This window comes from Danio rerio, chromosome 4 (genome assembly GCF_052040795.2).
Source record: "Danio rerio strain M-AB ecotype USA chromosome 4, GRCz13ab, whole genome shotgun sequence".
In the NCBI taxonomy this organism is placed as follows: domain Eukaryota; kingdom Metazoa; phylum Chordata; class Actinopteri; order Cypriniformes; family Danionidae; genus Danio; species Danio rerio.
In genome coordinates, this window is record NC_141024.2 from 41,322,122 (window position 1) to 41,342,778 (window position 20,657).

A 20,657-nucleotide genomic window follows, 5' to 3' on the forward strand; every position below is an offset into this window, starting at 1 on the left:
ATAATTGTCTGATAAAATCTTATTAAAGTCTGTAGTACAATTTTTTTTATAAATGGCATTCAACAATTTGCAATCTCCTATGAACTAATAACACATCAATAATATAAAATAACAATACTTTCTCAGAGATAACCATTTTTAAGCAAACTAATGCACGACACAAAACAGATTTTGTCATTATATATATATTGTATATAAAAATATTTCCGTTAAACAGAAATTAAGGGATTATATATATATATATATATATATATATATATATATATATATATATATATATATATATATATATATATATATATATATATATATATATATATATATATATCCCTTAATTTCTAACGGAAATATTTTTTAACACATTTCTAATCACAATAGTTTTAATAACTCATTTCTAATAACTGAGTAAATAATATTTGACTAGATATTCTTCAAGACACTTCTATACAGCTTAAAGTGACATTTAGAGGCTTAACTAGGCAGGTTAGGGTAATTAGGCAAGTTATTGTATATCGATGGTTTGTTCTGTAGACAGTCGAAAAAAATTGCTTAAAGAGGCTGATAATATTGACCTTAAAATGTTTTTTTTTTTTTAATTCAAAACTAAAATATAAATAAAAGAAATAAGACTTTCTCCAGAAGAAAACATAACATTTTCTTGCTCTGACCTATATATATATATATATATATATATATATATATATATATATATATATATATATATATATATATATATATATATATATAAACTGGTTGTAAATTGTGTACAATGTTCCAAGAAAACAGATAAAATTAAAAGATATAACCTGTCATTTAGTTTTGTTTTATCTTGTGGAATGTTGCTTACACATAAAAGGGGATATATAGGTGGAATAAAAAGTGTGTCGCCATCCTCTAAATTGTTCTTGTATGTTGTCTTCATCTTTAGTCTTCACAAGTGAGGCTGGCCCAAACCGGGACTGCAGTAGCCAAATCTAATCCTTGTAGTGGGAACCCTTAAATAAAGCAAGAAACCAAAAGGAGAAAGATTAGCATTGCAGCAGTTCATATTACCACAAATATATATCATTTGTTTCATGACATATAACTGGAGTATGTGTTATGCAAGTGCCTAGCTAAAATGTGTAATTTAATTTAAACTTAAAGAGTATGTCTGAGCACTAATTTTCAGAAAAGCCATTTGAAAGTTAAATTCCTTGTGAAATTATAATGAATGTTTTTTTTGGTTTTTAGTATCATTGTGTTAGTATAAATGTGTATCTAAATATATGTCTAATCTTCAGATACCACATTACATGCAAATTAAACTAAGTTTCGTCAACTAAAATGTCACACTGTACACCACATTTAATATATCATAGCTAGGGCCAGGAGGAATCTGCGGATTTTTTTTTGCTATTTCTGCTGAAAATTATGGTGGAATTCTGCGGAATTATTTTGGGAGTATCATAACTAAAACCTTAATATATGAAATAAAAAAATAATATATATTTTTAATTTTATTTAATGTTTAAAATGCAAATCCAATTAGATTCACTTTATTTGGTAAATAAAGCAAGTTTTTCATGTAACATATCTAGTAAGACAGAAAATATTACTGTACAAACCTCATTGTACATAAATCAGATGAACATTTTCACATAAGTCAATAATATTACTAAAATTAAGTAAAAAACTGAATTAATATAGATTTACACACATTTACTCAAGTAAATAAACAGAATTAATGATAGGCTAAACATCTGCGGAGTTCTGCGAAAAATCCGGGTGGGCCTAATCATAGCTTTATTTCTGCTACAAAAAGGTTTTTCAGCAAACAACTTCTATTATATGTAGGTTATAGAGGAGGATATATAAAGAAATTATATATTCAACTCTCTAATTAAATGCACCTGATGCAGCTAATCGAGTCTTTTAGGCTTATTTGAAAACTTAAATGACGTGTTGACCACAGTTGGACAACGCTCAGTGAGAATACTTTTTTGCACAAATTCTTTCTGTTCTAAAGAAACATGTCTGATTGTTAGCAATCATCAAAGAGCACACTTTTTTAAAAATAAATACTATGCTCTTAAAAATAAACTTTTCATACATCAAGAATACTAAAAATATGTTTATTTAAAATGTTTTATATTTAAAAAAACAGCTTGAGGAGAGAATCAGTACATTGGAATACTATTTTTTCAGAAGGATCATGTGACACTATTAATTATATACATTGTATTAAGTTCACAGTATTACTGCTTGACTGTATTAATTAAATAAAGCTGACACTATCAGAAGAGAATTTACCATACCAACCTAAAAGCTATGAAACAGTAGTGTATGTTTAAGATGTTACTTACTAGTCCTATTGTACTTTGGAGAGGTTGTCTGACAGGAGGATCCCTTCAACTCAGCAGAATTCTCAGCAGACCATCAGCGTACACAAATCTAAGAATAAAATAAGCAATTTGTTAAAAACCAAAAAAATATATATTTTATATTTCCAGGTTTATAGGAAAGAAGAAAGCTAAAGCAGATTTAAAATGTAGAAAAAAATAAAACCTATTGACAATTTAATGGCACAACATACCCCACACTAAGCACGCTCAAATGGTTAATTTTAACTGTTAAGGATTCATTCATTCATTTTCTTTTGGGCTTAGTCCCTTTATTAATCTGGGGTCGCCACAGCGGAATGAAAGGCCAACTTATCCAGCATATGTTTTACGCAGTGGATGCCCTTCCAGCTGCAACCAATACACACTCATTCACACACACTTATACACTATGGTCAATTTTAGCATACCCAATTCACCTATGTCTTTGGACTTGGGAAACCCACGCCAACACGGGGAGAGCATGCAAACTTCACACAGAAACGCCAACTGACCCACCCGAAGCTCAAGCAGCGACCTTGCTGTGAGGCAAACGTGCTACCCTCTGCGCCACCGTGCTGCCCTGTTAAGGAATCAGATTAATATAAATTAATTGACATGTTTATTTAGTGTCTGACACATTAAATATTGCATTTTTAAATATTGTTTCATTTTAAGATTTATTTCAGAATTAACTATAGAACCTGGATATATCGTCACATTTTCATGCACAGCAGCATTTCCAAGAACATAGAAAAACAGAATATAGGCCAACTGAAAAAAAATAAAAAAAACTCTGATTGCTTTAAGTAACTGGCTAGGAATGGGCAGGTATAAGATTCTGAGGGTATAATCTTGGATAAAAATATCACAGTTTCACAGTATTGTGATTACTGCTCTGAAATGTGTTTTTTTTTATCTCTGTGTAAAAAGCGGCTACTTTTTCCCCATTGAACACAATATGTTTTATTTTAAGAAACATTTAAAATATTTTGTAACAGTAAACATGCCAGGCTAAATAATAATTTAATAAAATAGTACTATCTTCATTAGACTCAAACACACTGATTTCTTGTGAAGGCATAATAAGCTATTTGTTTTTCAGATGTTTGCTGAATCGTGAGCTGACCAGTAGCTTTTGATGTGGAGGGTCTTTTGCTGCTATAAATAATGTTGGGACTATTTTTTTAAGTCTTTGATAACGCGCTAAAAACCATATACAATGCATCCGGAAAGTATTGATACTTTACTTTTTCCACATTTTTAATGTTTCAGTCTTATTTCAAAATGGATTAAATTCATTAATTTCCTCAAAATTCTACACACAATCCCCATAATGTGTGTTGACCCGATTTTAGTTAATCATTTACAAGTCAATATTGCCTATATGGATTGTAATTTTAAAAAAAAATTAACATGTAAAATTGCAGTGTTAAATGCAATGCCATCAAACATTTTAGACGCACCAGTGCAAAAAGCTAGTCTAGAGCACTTGGAATGCTGGTGTAGTTCTAGTTAAATTCAGTTCAGTTAAAGCTGTATATGCAACAGGTCTCAAGTAGAGGATATAGTATTTAACTAATCTTAACAACTAAACATTTACGAATCTGTATTAGCCAGCTCATGTACTACAATGTAACATACTGTATATTGCCACCTTGATACTTAAGCTTTCTTTAAAATATTTTGTGTTCAACCGATTAATTAATTCTTTCATTTAATTTTTTCTGTGCAATAGTATAGCTTACACTGGTGTATTTGTATGGACCCCCCAAAATAGCGGAGGCCACTTTCTGGCCACCCAAGTATAAACTTCTAGCCTAGCCACTGTGAACTACCTGTCTGTCCTGCTCCAGAACTCTTTGTCGGCTGCTTGTATGTCTGGATACAGCTGCACAAGTCTTTTAACACTGACAAATACAGCCTCTGCACATCCTCACAACCAGGAGAACAGAATGATCAGGAGGACCTGAAAAATATAACCAACTGAAATCAGTTGAAATGTATTTTGCCTTGTAATGATGGCACAAAAATAAATTATTTTTCACAAAGGATGTGCTGTTACCTATGAAACATTCTATAATGAATGATCTTTTTGATCCTGTTTCCTTGATGTCATTCACTCAGAGATGGTTTGGACATTTGATTGTATCTAAACTGTAATGAATTTAAGTTACACAAACATTGATAGCAGGACCATTGATCTTGTAACTTATACAAATTGTTAAGTATTGAACAAGTCTGCAACCAAACTAGTCAAGTTAATAATACTAATCTCAACTCAACTATGATTAGTTGTCTTGTTTCTGCTGCCCAGACGGTCTCTCCACCTGCTTATAAAAAAAGGAAAAAGTATGGTATTTTTACAACAATGAAACTGCAAACAACTTAACTATAAGGGGGTAAGCAGTGAGCATCTTTTATTATAAGCAATTTACTGAATACTTTGTCACTGGTATTACCTAAAAACCAAACGTCCCAAGTTTGGCTCATAGCTGTCCACACATCTGCCCAGTAGCTTGTGGTAATACTGAAGACACTGATCAGCTGGTCCAACTGAGTTTGGAGTTGATCTGCAATCAGGCATCCAATACTGCAAAGAAAGAGAAACTCACTTTGGGTTAACAAATAATGTAATCCCACACATTTCAAGTAATTGTGCAGGTAATTCTCTTAAAATGAATGAATGAATTCTCTTATTGAATTTTCTGAGAGCTTATGAATATATTTTGTCTTCCCAAAATATGAAACACTATAATGTACTGAAACACAAAATTATATAAATATAATTTAATAAGAGCGTGACGTGGTGGCACAAAAGGTAGTGCTGTCGCCTTACAGCAAGGATGCTGACTCGAGCCACAGCTGGATCGGCAGACATTTCTATGTGTAGTTTGCAAATTCTCTCTGCGTTTGGTGGGTTTTCTCTGGGTGCTCCGGTTTTGCCTACAAGTCCAAAGACATGGGGTACAGGTGAATTGGGTAGGCTAAATTGTCTGTAGTGTATGAGTGAGAACAAGCGTATATGGTTGTTTCCCAGTGATGGCTTGCAGCTGGAAGGGCATCCACTGCGTAAAACATATGCTGGATAAGTTGACAGTTCATTCCGCTGTGGTTACCCCAGATTAATAAAGGGACTAAGCAGAAAATAAAATGAATGAATGAATGAATGAATGAATGAATGAATGAATTTAATAAGAGTTAAACTGATCTGTTAACATGTCTGTCAGGAGCTGATCTACCTGTTGTCAAACTGATGAAAATGTTTTCTCAATTTACTTTAACATTTTTGTGTTTGTTTATGTTTTTATAACTTGCAGCCATTGTTAAATTTAAAAGTATTTTAAACATGCATGGACATCTAAATGCATATAGGGCACATATCTCAAAACATTATGAAATATTTCCAGATAAATCAATTTTGAATTAAAATGTATATTAATCTCCAGACTTGCATCTCCCTGATCTTTTTAAAAGAACGGCCATTCGTTTGCTCATCACTGTTTGACAAGTGTCTGGCAGTCAGTCAAATATAAAGATGTTCATCAGCTACACGGCACTTAGGTTAAACTTAGACCTCCTTTTCAGTTGATGTGGAAAACAAAAGCAAAAGAAAGAAAAAACAAAACGACTGAATACAAGTTGCATATCATGCCTGTACAAATCAAAAATTATTCATTTAGGGCTTAAATTGACTTAAGGATGAGTTAAGGTGTAAGGGATGGGTGAACAGTGTAAATATACATGTAATTCATAACTATGATGTAAAGCTAAATTTTCAGCATCATTACTCAAGTCTTCAGTGTCACTTGATCTTTCAGAAATCTTTTTTTAAGATGTTGATTTAGTGCTTGAGGTTGAACTAATATAATGGTGATTATCAAATGGTGCTGATTTGCTGCTCAAGAAATATTTCGGATTGCTATCAATGCTAAAAACAGATGTGATGACAAGTAATTTAGTGTAAACTTTTTTCTAAGATTTAATAAATCAATTAATCATAAAAAATTAAACAAAATGAAAATCACAAATATTACTTCATTAGCAGCAAATCTATATATTTACTAAGTTCTGAAGAATCATGTGATGTGAAATTTAATACCACTAACATGTTTCAATGTCAAAACTTTCTTAAAACAACTGCAATAAAGACAAGTAACAGATGCATAATATATAGACATGTAACATGTGCATAATGATGTGCAATGAATTAATCCTATGCTTAAAGTTACCTGTCTTTCCTGTATCTCTGTGATCAGCTCCCTTCAGAAATTTAGGAATCTTGAGTTATATTTTCTGTAGCAGGAGGTTATTCTCTCACTCCTGAAACCACAGAACACTTTTTTACTTAACATTTAGTTTAAGATACCATGAAATATCAAAACACGATTGAACTTTTGATTCACGGTCCTTTACAGTACAATGCGTATTTTAGACTACATATGGAGTGCATTCAATAAAACATTGACAAAACCTCTCATCTACACATAAAGAATAAATAAAAGCCAAAACTTTAACAAACAAGTTTAACAAGAGCTAACATTAAGTAAGTTAACGTAATATTACCCCGACGCTAACGTTACCAGTGCTAATATGCTAACGGACTTTTACGAAGACTTACCACTCTTATATAACATAATATTCAACTGAATATTCATCAATTGCCAATAATAAATGTGTGAGGAACAGTTTTATTTAGTAATTGCTTTGTTTTAGGGACTAAACTTACCTGAAAACAGTCAAAACGGCAGCTTGAGAGAAGTCGTGTTGTGTCTTTTAGGTGGTGTCGTGTCGTGTTGTAGCTTCGTTTCCCATAGATACATCCTCTCGGCTCCAGTGTTGGAAGCAAGACGCGCGCGCGCACATTAAAGTCTTGCAGTATTACATTTATAAACATGATCACTCCATAGAAAATTTAAATAATAACCTTGTATTTTATATCTTGAATTTAAAATGTATTTAGCAGTTTTATATACGCTATTATCTTTAAGACGAGCTTTATAGCCTACTAAACTGTTACAAAACAAACACTTCCCAGATAGCAAATTACATCTGGCCCAGATATGGCCCACATCCCCCATTTTCATCTGGCCCACATACCGCGCGGAATGACGGCGATGACTCAACCTGATTGTGGCTGACATAAGGATCCAAAAGTCAGCCACAACTGAACCAGATCTGGGCCATATCTCAGAAAAAGTATGGTCCATATCTGGGCCAGATGTGGCCCATACATTTTCTTAGATCTGGCCCAGCTGCGGCCCATGCACATTCTCAAATCTGGCCCAGCTGCGGCCCATGCACTTTCTCAGATCTGGCCCACATGCAGCCCATGCAGTTTCTCAGATCTGGCCCAGATGCGGCCCATGCAATTTCACAGATCTGGCCCAGATCTGGTTCAGTTGCGGCTGACTTTTGGGTTAGATGTGGCTCACATCTACATTTGGTAGCTATATAAATCACATTAAAAGGAATGCTTAGTTTAAATTGCTTTATTTAAAAAAATTGCTTTAAAGGAAGCATATAAATTGATAAATACAAATATATAATTTATATAAATTATATAAATAGATGCATACAAAAAGAACAACAACAGATTGATCAATGCAATACAAATAAATATATGAATTAGATAAATAAATGCATACAGAATTATCACAAATTAAATGCAAATAAATATATATAAAAGTTAAAATTAGGTAAGTGGATATACAGAATAAGAAGAACATACAAACACAAATGTATGTACAAATTAGATAAATAGATACAGATTAAACACAGAAAAAAAAATATTTTTTTATAAAATGCATATTAATTAAATTAACAAATATTTTATAACCATATAACCAGAACCAATAATTAAAAATATATATAAAGGTCAATCCAAAAACAAGATCAGTGGCGAGGCAAGGGTCAAATAAACAAATGATAATTACAGAAACAAGATAAACAAGTACGAGTAGACAGAACAAACACAGAAATCGCATATTTAACAAAAACATATTACTTAAATAATTACAACTAAATTTTTATTAGCATCTACCTAAAACCAAAAAATAAATAAATAAATAAACTGAAAATCCAACAGGGCAGTCCAAGAGTGAGGTCAGGGGCGAGCAAGGGTCAAATCCAAAAAAAAGTCCAATGCAAAACATCCTGAAAATAGGAGAAGACAACAATTAAAAGGTGCTGTTTGCAGAGTACATACAGGCACAACTCGATTAAAACTAAGGACTTTTAAGCACTTTTTTAAGCACCTATTTTTATTTTTAAGACTGACAAGCAACGTATTGAACACCTGAAATGTATTCTCAGCAATACATAAAAACATTCCATAGGAACTACCTATCAATTTATAAAAAATAATATTAATATAATATTTCATAGTATTAAACCTATTTTAAATGTGCTTGTGAAATTATTTTTTTTTTTATGTTTTCGTAGATGGAAAGAGAACTGAAAATTAAATCACATTAAATTAAAGGACTAGAAATATTATTATATTGCTAAAATTAAACAAATTTTAGTAAATAATACTAATACAGAGTAAAAGTACATGGTACTATTTTAGTTTAAAAAATCTGATTTTCATTACGGACCTTTTATAAGTGTAAACTTGTTTGAATGGTTTAATTGTTTAATTACAAGGAATTTAATTAAAAAGGAATTTGCACTAACAAAGGAAGTTTATTTTAAGGAAATATATTTTTAAGCTTAGGAAGGTTTTACGTATATGATGAAAAGATGTAAAAATTTAAAATGTAGCCTTTTATTTACACATTTTACACTGTTTTTCTTGTTTGCTCATTCTGTGTCTGCCTTTACAATCTGGCAAATTTGTTGCTTAAATAACTTTTATAGTACATGGATTTTTTTTTAACATAATTATAAACAAATGACTTTACAAAAATATATATTTGAAAAATAATAAAACAAATGACTTCATTTCAGTTAAGGTATTTAAATTTTTTTTTTTTTACATTTTCTACATTTTTCAAAGCAGTGTTTTAAAAGCCTTATTGTTTATTTTGATAAATATAACAACTGATTGCTTTGACCTGTAATGTCTGTACAATTTAGTGACGCTTTAAGACAGACTACTGTATGTATAAATCATACAAATACCTCATTCAAAAACGTTTCCAGCATACCAACCCCGTGACGTCAGACACAGCAATATTCCAAGATGGGGGTGCCTTTGTGCTAAACGCTTTAGTAAAACATGCCCTTTTTATCAAAATTGTTACATTAATCAAGTTTGGTTAATATATTTTTATTAAATCGGAAAGCAGTTTACGAAATAAATGTAAACTCGATTGACTGCATCACTTCTACTACAAGACACTGGGAAGAATTTTTGCTAGGCGATGTAGAAAGATCTGACACTCAATGTTTTCTCCATCAATTTATAGTCTGAAATCTTGGTAATTAGTGAAAGTACCTTTGAACTGACCGCAGATCTTGATGTAGTCTTTCTTGATCTGGTCTTCTCCACTTTCGATCCTTCCCTGGGGTCAACTTTACAAGGAACCTGCTGAATGGAAAAAAATACTTAGTGATACAAACCTGGACTATATCATGCTCTAAAATGTTTGAAATAAAAGCAGCATAAAAGGACAAGCTTGTGGTGGAGGTTTGCTAGAAAAACCTGTGAGAGAGGATGTTGTGTGTGAGTCAGACTGAGACAGACTGTTGTATGAATGTGTGTTTTTGAGTGTATGAATGTGAGAATGCATTCACAAGAGTGTGTGTTAGTTTGAGGATTTTGCTATTTTAAATATTAGGGTCCAACAGAGTAATTTGGTTAGTTAAGTTGTTTAAAATTATTTTCATTGATTAAATACTTGCCCATATATAGATGTAAAGAATAACCAAAAGAAATAATGTATTAAAATGTCATTATATTTTATATTCAATCTGCAAATCATTTGTTGTGAAATTTGAATGACTTCCATTCAGTATATGAATAAAATAAAATTATAATAAGAATAAAACAATAGAACTCTATAAAAAAATACTTCCTATCAAAATAAAGCAGGTGCTTTTACCTTAAGGAACTTTATTAGTATGGTTCCCTGCTTCAAGTTAGTTCAACTTCAGATATCTCCATAATCTGTACTCTGGTGCTTCATTTGGTTCTTGACTTAAAAGTAACTGGTGTCGCATTCCAGGTCGATCACAATCTGAGCTAGAAGGACAATATGACAAAAGACAAGACAAATATGAATACACATAACATACAGAATAAAACATTTAAAGATTTAGTTTACTATTCTGCCACCATTTATTCATCCTCTACTTGTTTCAAAGCAGTTTGAATCTGTTAAACACTAAAGCAGATATTTTGAAGAATGTTAGAAACCTGTAACTATTGATATACATAGTAGGAAAAACTGGGTTTGTGTTCATTCATTTTCATTTCGGCTTAGTCCCTTTATTAATCTGGGGTCACCACAGTGGAATGAACAGCCAACTTATCCAGCATATGTTTTACGCAGCAGATACTCCTCCAGCTACAACACATCACTGGGAAAAACCCATACACTCTCATTTACACACATTCACTATGGACAATTTAGCTTACCCAATTTAGTTTACCCAATTCACCTGTACCGCATGTCTTGTGGGGGAAACCGGAGCACCCGGAGGAAACCCACGCCAACACGGTGAGAACATACAAACTTCACACAGAAATGCCAACTGACCCAGCCGAGGCTCGAACCAGAAACATTTTTGCTGGGAGGCAACAGAGCTATCCACTGTTACACCGCACCGTCTGAGTTTATGTTCAACAGAACAAAAAAAATATTTTGAAACAAGTGGAGGATAAAAGATGTCATTATTTTGGGGTGAACTATACCTTTAAAATTCAAGTGTCAAGCATTAGTTTTAAAAACTTATGTATCACTACAGGAAAAATAAATCAAGTACCTCTTGTGAACAAGCAAAATCATTATGCCATTGTTTTCAATGGTTTTCTTTTACATTTTTCACTCTGAAATTATAACTCAAACATGCGATAAAAGGTAAATTAATCTACTTTTGACATAAAATAAAATGTTTTTCCAGCTCACCAGTACATTCAAATTTTACATTTTTCAGAAAACAATTCAATAAGGTACCTTGTGGAAACATTTAGACTTTCTTTCAAATTAGATTTTTTTAATAATAGATTTTTTCTTGTAATCTAAAATCTTGTAATATTTTTATAATAAATAAAACATAAAATATATTATTTCAGTACCCAACAACCAGTCTGACATATACAAGTTACAAAATATGTACAATATTGTACCTGGTGTGCTTGATGATGAAGTAAAACAACTAGTAATGCACTGATGTGAGAGTTGTTCTTTCCTTCAGCTTGCATCCTTGCATGATTCCTTTCTTTTCTGTAACAAATTAATACAATACAATCAATTTATAAAAATATTATTTTTACTTGCCACAAAACCATTTGTTTGGACTTAATACATAAGTACAAGATTAATGGTGCAAATCAGTTTCCAGGCTGTTTTGATGTAATATAAAACCTAAGATATGGATTTTAAGCTTATTTAACACAATTGATTTTATTTTTTAACAAGGTTTAATATTTCATAACACACTTAGCCTTCTTTTTTAGCTAATTAATTTCCTTCATAAGTCATTTAACACATCATGTTTCAATTGTGGATTTTTTTTCAAACGTTTTGGCTTTAAAAAAATTTTTAATGCAGACCAGTCTCAACAGTGGCCAGCATGAACCACATAACTCTGCAAACTTTTGCTGAAACTTGATAAAACACACATTAACAAGCAAATCAAAATCATTAAGATTAACGTTAACTTACCAAAAAGAGACTGTTCGTTCAGTCTTTGAGCTAAAACCAGTACAAAAGCAGAACTCGGCACCAATTACAACTGTATAAAACGGACAGCATATGATTTATTCATTTAAGCTCCCGTTTCGACGCTGTTCTTCATATAACACGTCTTATTGATCATTTAATTGGGAATGACGAGCGAATAAAAGGACAAATGTAACTTAAACGAATTTGTTAAAACCCCGAGCACAATCAACTTAACGTTAACAGATTACTGAACTGACGGCTGCCACCATTCTTAACCGTTTTTAGCCATATTAACCACATATAAGTAAAAGTTTTATCACTATTCAAAACAGGGGCTTTTCTAACAAATAAAAACATTACCTGACGACAAATATCTCACAAATATGATTTTAAAATAATAACTTACCCGATATAAAGAAGAAGATGAAATGGCGGACTTGACTTCACTTCCTCGTTTGAAAAAAATAACCGTCATTCACGAGGCTCCGCCCACTCCACCGTAATGCAAGGATGAAGCGAAACACATATTCGCCACCAGGGGGCAGTTTTATGATTATGTTTTTAAATAAATAAATATATATATATATATATATATATATATATATATATATATATATATATATATATATATATATATATATATATATATATATATATAGGTGAGGGTAATTAGGCAAGTTATTTTATAACAATGATTTGTTCTGAAACTGTCGAAAAAATATATAGCTCAAAGGGGTTAATAATTTTGACCTTAAAACACTTTTTTAAAAAATTAAAAACTGCTTTTATTCTAGTCGAAGACTTTCTCCAGAAGAAAAGATATTATCAGACACACTGTGAACATGTCCTTGCTCTGTTATGTAACATGCTGTTATTCTAGAATATTTACTGTTAATTTTAATATTCAGTAGCTTGTTATATAAAAACTATAACACTTTAAGATATATTTACAATTAACTAATTGCTAATTAACAAGCTTATTAATAGCATATTGTCTATAAAATTTGTTGACGCTGTTACAGGTGCACACACACAGAACCAGGATAGACTTTTGGGCCTTTCTATGTGGAGTTTGCATGTTGTTTCTGTTGGTTTCCTCCAGTTTGTTCTATAGTGCAAAAATTTGCAGTATAAGTGAATTTTGGATAAACTAAATTTGCTGTAGTTTGTGATTAAGATAATGTGTGGTGTTTCCCAGCACTGAGGATTGTACCCTCAGGGCTGTGTTGCAGAAGCATTAGTATCTGATTGCAGACTTGCATATGCAAGCTGAGACAGTTTGACATGCAATGTCAGAAACAATGCACTCAAATAGAGCTAGTGACATCAAAGTGAGGGGTCGGGTTAGGAGCGGGGTTAGGTGTGCGCATTAAAATTGGTCAGATTTATTTTTATTATTTTTTGTGTTCTGTAGAATAAGTAAATAAAACTTTGTGTTGTTTACAAAGATCAGCTTATTCACGAACACATTCATGTTATTCACATTCTATTGCTCAGTTCTCTGACATTTTTTCTATATTAGTTATTTTATTCATATACAAAACATTTATGTCTATTTAATATTAAAATTAAATAAAAAAAGAACAATGTTATATGTAGCATTTGATCTAACAAAATCATTATAAAAATGTAGAATTGCAAAAAATAACACCAAGAAAACAGCACTTTAATTCAGCATTATTAGATTATGAATTCATTTGTAAAATTGTTCATTAAAAAGTAGTACTGATAGCAAATTAAATCCACCCAGTAGGTGGCGGTAGAACACTGTCTTAATTCATTCAAATGGAGAAACTGAACAAAACATTAATGGATCAAAACATAATAAATGATGAAACTCATTGCATTTATAGACATTTATAGACATACCAGGTAATATGAAAAAAAAATATGAATTTTACTCATGCTGGAACATTTACATATAACAGATAATATAAATTTATATTTATAGCAGCCTTAAAGTAAAAATAAATCCATTATTGAGGAAATAAACTGAATTAATATGTGATAAGGTTACAAACATATTCTTTCCCGCATAAGCAATAGCTTATTCCTATTCTTAATAACCTAAAGAATCATTTTCAATCTCAGAAAGTCTTATTTAGAACATGCAATGTTATTATTTTCAGAGAAGGTGTAGCGCTCTCACTGCCTGATGAGGGACAATAATGTTAATAAAACACAGGAAACACAGAACTGCTGATGCTTCACATCAGAGTCTGTGTATTGTTTTAGAGAAAAGCCTCTCCCACTCGTTAGGTATGCAGTTCACAGGCAGAAGTATCCAATCAGAAAAATTTAAATCCTTGCATTATATTACATTAATTTACAATATTTATTTTCTATTTTCTACTTCTTAAAACAAAAGTGTACGGACTTAGAAAGACAAATGAACTTTGATTTTCAATTTCTAATAATTTGTAACCACTTCAAAGGCTACCGTTAATTTAAAGTTAAACCGGAACTAAAAATACACAACATGCACTACACCCGGTGTGTCACACACGGGCCATATCTGGCCCACATACGGTAGGCCAGAACTCACACTACACCCGGTGTGTCACACACGGGCCATATCTGGCCCACATACGGTAGGCCAGAACTCACACTACACCCGGTGTGTCACACACGGGCCATATCTGGCCCACATACAGCAGGCCACAACTCACACTACACCCGGGGTGTCACAAACGGGCCACATCTGGCCCACATACAGTAGGCCACAACTCACACTACACCCGGTGTGACACATACGGGCCACATCTGGCCCACATACAGCAGGCCACAACTCACACTACACCCGGTGTGACACAAACGGGCCACATCTGGCCCACATACAGCAGGCCACATCTCACACTACACCCGGGGTGTCACACACGGGCCACATCTGGCCCACATACAGCAGGCCACAACTCACACTACACCCGGTGTGACACATAAGGGCCACATCTGGCCCACATACAGCAGGCCACAACTCACACTGCACCCGGTGTGACACATACGGGCCACATCTGGCCCATATGTCTCCTGCCATTGCCAGAAGTGAGCCATATGTGCCTTAGTTGGCCCAGATGTGGCCCAGAACTGTATGCTATCTGGGTTTATTTGTGCATTCACTGTCAAAAATAAATAACCAATAAATATAAATGCAAGTATATATAAAACAAAGATGTCACTCTGTAAAAAGGTGTTTATTTTAATTAAACAGCCGAAATGCAGAACATACTTGATTTTTACACTGGGAAAAATGTATTAGAAAAAGCCACAATAAAAAAAGCAAACAGCAGTTAACACCAGAAAAAAACAACGTTTTTATTATTAAAGCATAACAATAAAACTTTTTATATTTTAATGAATTGAAATCATGTATTGTAGGCATTTTGGTCAGTTTTACTGCATTAATGTAGGCTATTTAAAGCTGGACCGACCGACGCAGTTCACATGATGCATGTCGCGTTTGTCTAATTTATTATGCACGCAAAAACTTACTTGTAAACCAAATATGTTGCCGGATTCTTTCATGGGCATGAGAGATCAAGTGCTTATGAAGTGCTTCGTCGGCCTCTGGTCGTTAACCGACGCAGAGCCGACGTTTGTTGAGCTGGAACAATAGAACACACGACCGAACGATCATGCGTATGTTTGGCCGACCATATACCGATGTTAGAATTAAAGGGGCCGACGTGTTGACCTTCGGCCGACGTCGGCCCAACGTATGTGTGCTGTCTGGGTAGCGATTGCACTGTGGATTGAGCGTCTTCACCTGCCCTTGACAATTGCTGGATGCTGCTGTTTTGTTTCTGTTAATTTAGTTTTGATTCTGTTTTGTTTCTGTTAATTTAGTTTTGATTCTGTTTTGTTTCTGTTAATTTAGTTTTGATTCTGTTTTGTTTCTGTGAAGTTGTTTTTTTTTTTTTTTTTTTTTTTTTTTTGTCGTTTATTTATTTTCGGTGCTTTTGTATCAGTGTTTTTGTTGTTTTGTATATGTTTTGATTTTTGTTGTTTTACATTTACAAAAATGGGAACACCTGAAATGAGTGTCTAACTGACTGCTTGGCTTTGCTTCTATACCTGCATTCTGGTACGTTGTCCTGTTCCAATATTGTGACTTTGTGCTCTAACTTTTACTACATACTATTTGGGATTCTTTTTAGCAGGGGCCTGTCACCTCCGTGCCCCTGGGTGGCTGGTAGCTGCTCAAGTGGTCTGTTTTGATACCCCTGTGAGCCCATTTAATATTGTGTTTCCTTAAGTGTTTTATTTCCTTCCTAATTGTGGTTTTCTTCTCTCCCTAGGAGCTGGGGGTGCCTAGTACGGGCAGTCAGGCTGCTGTGTGGCGTGGCTCTTTTGATGAATTAGTCTTTTGCTCACTTGTGTGCATTGAAGTTCACTGTGTGGTGTTTTTGGAATCTAAGTGTGCACGTGTGAATTTGTGGGTCATTCTTAGGCCCAGTGCCTAGCCTGCCCGACTTTAGTAAGCCCCAGCTCCTGCGGTTGGATGAGGATTTGTTTTTTTTGTATTTTGTAACCGCCTTCTAGTGCCTTTTTAAAGCACATGTGCCTGTCATTTTAACATTTGTAGTCCAATGAGAAGTGCATTGTAATAAAAGGAACTCTATTTTGCTACATCCACGTCTCATTCCCTTATTGTCAGAGATACGAACCTGTGTTTTGTGTCCCAGGTAATGTACTGGGTGGCGTAGTCGAGCTCTAAATTGCAATAGGTTGTTAATTCGGCCGCTGTGTGCCAGTTATTGTATTGGTCTGGCTACCAACAAAAAGCCTTATCCCCCCTTCGCGCCACATTAAGATCTTAACTGGGACAAAACATATGACCAATACCTGTATTTGTTATCATAAGAATATAGTAAAATCGTTATTGCCATAGACTGAATAATATATCACTGATTCTCAAGGCCTGGGACGAAAACATATTCAGCAATTACTGCTATAAGCTTTAAAATGAAAATGTGCATACATTAAATATGATTTGTTATGTTATTTCAAGTATTATATGTGTAAATGATATCATATTAATGAGAGTATGTATTTAACATGCTTAGAATGTATTTTACCTTACCTTATATCAGCCATATGGAGGTTGATAATAATAGCTGCCCCTTAAAAAACACAATACAACTGTAAGCATTTGAAAAAAATGTATAACAGAGCAATTGATATGATAATTCATGTTTTCATTGCCACTGTCAAATGCATCATCTCTGTCAGCATTGTTAACCCTTGTCAGATAATTTATGTTGATGATATTTCATTTATTTGTTAATTATCAAACATGTAAAAATGGAAAAAAAAAAAGACTTCACACACAAAATGTTTTTTTAATACTTTATCATGAGCTCAGAGCTAAGACCATATTCCCTCTCTATATTTGTGATGTTTATAAGAATACTTCTTACAGGTGAATTAGACATGGATCCACTGTTGCCCACCCTGAGCATCGTTGACACCAGTGTGCCACAGGACAGACAACAGTGCTTTCTTAAACCATCGAAGGACGCCAAGACCCTGGCCTCTCGCAACAGGTGCTTCGAGCGGAACACTAGCCAGGACAAAAAAACTGCTTGTGAGGAAGGTAATATCTGATTTATGCGTTTCTGTCATATGCGTACACTGCAGACTGTTATTTGCATTAATGTTATTTTGTGTCTTAGCTAAAAACAGATGCCAGCACATTACTTGTGCGCCATCTGAGGTCCAGTATCTCGGCCAGCTCATTCTAAACTTTGGCAAATACAATGGCCAAAGTTTTAAATGGCTGGTGGAGAACGACGTTGGCTACATTAAATAGTAAGTATGTTGCTATACATTTGTATAAGCTGTTTTTACACAAATTAATTATCTTTTTGAAATTTCAGTGTGCTGGATCTACACATCAAGGAGCGTCGCCATCAAGGAAGAAAAGAGGGCCCAGGTGAGTATATAAAGGATCTTCTGTTACAGTATGTGCAACTGTTTCCACAGGTTTCCTGCCACCTCGAGGTCAACGTCGACAGGGCCATCTACGGTCAGGGCCGCTTCAGATCCTTCACGTTCCTGGAGATGTGGCAGTGGTACAGCCTGCACAAGACCCTGCAGGCAGATCCACAAGCTGGTAGTGCCCAAGAAAAGAAGATGGCACAGGAGGCGTTCTGCTCTGTGCGGCAGTGGCTGACGATGAAGGAGGAGGACATCAGCGTCAAGACACTGAAGCGGTTCCAGCAGTACATTCTCAACAAAGAGGTAGGTTTTATTTATTTCTTTTAAATGTGACTTTATTAAAAAATATATATCATGCTGGCAACATTTCATGCAAACTACAACCTGTAACTCACAGAAAACCCTAGAAGACAGGCCTCTTTCTGCAGCGGCGGCCAGCTCCAGCTCGTCGGGATCTAGAGGTGATGGTGGATGGGCGGATGATGCGCTACTGGTGGAAGCCCTCAGTGCTTTCGAAGCACAAGGTGTATATCCCTTTTATTATTGTCTTTAATTGTTCATGTACCATAGCATAAATCTTTTATTAATAAATAAATCAATGACACACAATATCAAAACACTGTGCTGATGAGATTGTCTTCTTGCTGCTTTGACACTGACTTTTGCCCATCTTGTGTTTTTTTTTTTTTGTCCTCCTTTAGCAGTTGAGGACAAAGGCAGTCTGCCGAAGAAACCACTCAGCTTCCCTGAAAGACAAGGTATATCACATAATAAATGTCACTTATTAACATTTATTCATACTGTTGTAGCATGAACTACAGCTGAGGGCCCTCCTGTGAAATATTTATTTAAGGTAATGGAGCAAGGACATGTTCACTGTACTTAGGATAGTATATTATCTTCTGAAGAAAGTTTTATTCGTTTTATTATTTATGTTTTTCTATCGGCTACAGAACAAACAGTGTTAAGCTAGTTAAGCCTTTACTTTCTCACGCTGAATATGGTAACACTTCAGTATAATAGTCCTTTAGTTAATCAATTTACTAACACTAAGTGTCGCCAATCTTGTGCAGCATTTATTAATTACAGTTCAACATTAATGCATTATTAAAATCCAAAGTTGTGCTTGTTGCACAGTGCATTATTGAACTAACGTTATTTAACTTAAATAACATCATTAACAAAGATAAATTAATACTGTAATTAATGTATTAAATTTCTTGTTCATGTTAGTAAATGCATTAACTAATATTAACTAATGAACTATTACTCTAAAGTGTTACCCTAAAGGGTGACACTTTACAACAAGTTTGTATTAGTTAATGTCAAAGCATTTACTACCATAAACAAGCAATGAACAATATACTAAATACAGTATTTGTTCGTGTTACAGTCATCCATGCCAACTCACAGTCCATCAACTAAGCATTAAATATTATTTTAATAAAGCATTAGTACATGTTGAACTATGATTAAAAATGTTGTACAAGCATTGTTCATAATTAGTACATGTTAGTAAATACATTATCTAATGAAACCTTATTGTAAAGTATGACCCAATATTATATACTGTCATCATGGTAAAGATAAATTATAAGAAATTAAGTTATTAGAACTATTATGTTTAGAAATGTGCCTGAACAAGTCCTCTCTCCATTACACATAAATTGTGAAAAATAAACTCAAATTTAACAGGGGGGCTTATAATTCCGGCTTCAACTGTGTGCATTAATAAATAAAATTCATCACACTAAGACACTGTCTTCTGATAATCACAACTGTGCTCATTTAGGAGCCGGGGAAGCAAAGAGAAGAAAACGTTCCTGTGAAGATCTGTCACAGAAGCCACACTCAGACTCTCCACTGTCTGCTGTAAGTTTATCATTTGTACATCACAATTAGGTGGTGTATATACTTCTGAATACAGTTTTGTGAGCATAGATGGGGAGGCCGTGCAAAAAGTATGAATATGTCAATGAAAAAGGTTTTACCTATTATACTTACTTTGTTGAAGGCTCCTGCGTCGACTTCTTTATTGGAGGCTCCTGCATCAGCCTCATTAGTTCCTGGCCAGTCTTCGTCATCGGCTCCTGCATCAGCCTCATCAGTTCCTGGCCAGTCTTCTTCATCGGCTCCTGCATCAGCCTCGTCATTTCCTGCCTCGGCTTCTTCATCGGGTCCTGTATCAGCCTCGTCAGTTCCTGCCTTGGCTTCTTCATCGGCTCCTGCATCAGCCTCGTCAGTTTCTGCCTTGGCTTCTTCTTCGGCTCCTGCATCAGCCTCGTCAGTTCCTGCCTTGGCTTCTTCTTCGGCTCCTGCATCAGCCTCGTCAGTTCCTGCCTCGGCTTCTTCATCGGCTCCTGCATCAGCCTCGTCAGTTCCTGCCTCGGCTTCTTCATCGGCTCCTGCATCAGCTTCTGTGTCAGCTTCTGACGTTCAACCTAGAAGGTCATCTGGTGGGTCAACACACAGTGACCCAGCACATTCTGAGGTAACTGTCAAAGAACTCTGTGGTTGTGAAGATAAG

General features: G+C 34.1%; 1 protein-coding gene across 8 annotated transcripts in view; it reads left to right on the top strand.

Moving 5' to 3' along the window:
* Positions 1-20,657, top strand: part of LOC148680749 (uncharacterized) — a 28,074-nt gene that overhangs the window by 3,173 nt on the left and 4,244 nt on the right. For 4 of the 8 annotated variants that reach the window (XM_088650095.1, XM_088650096.1, XM_088650092.1 and 1 more), the window contains 7 exons: positions 17,613-17,786; positions 17,866-18,001; positions 18,070-18,433; positions 18,528-18,654; positions 18,832-18,888; positions 19,923-20,002; positions 20,145-20,621. In XM_088650095.1, the coding sequence (XP_088506221.1) occupies positions 17,624-17,786; positions 17,866-18,001; positions 18,070-18,433; positions 18,528-18,654; positions 18,832-18,888; positions 19,923-20,002; positions 20,145-20,621 (1,404 nt within the window). In that variant the 5' untranslated portion in view covers positions 17,613-17,623. Of the gene's footprint in view, positions 1-16,092; positions 16,416-17,612; positions 17,787-17,865; positions 18,002-18,069; positions 18,434-18,527; positions 18,655-18,831; positions 18,889-19,922; positions 20,003-20,144; positions 20,622-20,657 lie in introns of those variants that run through there. The other 4 variants (XM_088650097.1, XM_088650093.1, XM_088650094.1 and 1 more) reach the window with 3 other exon arrangements.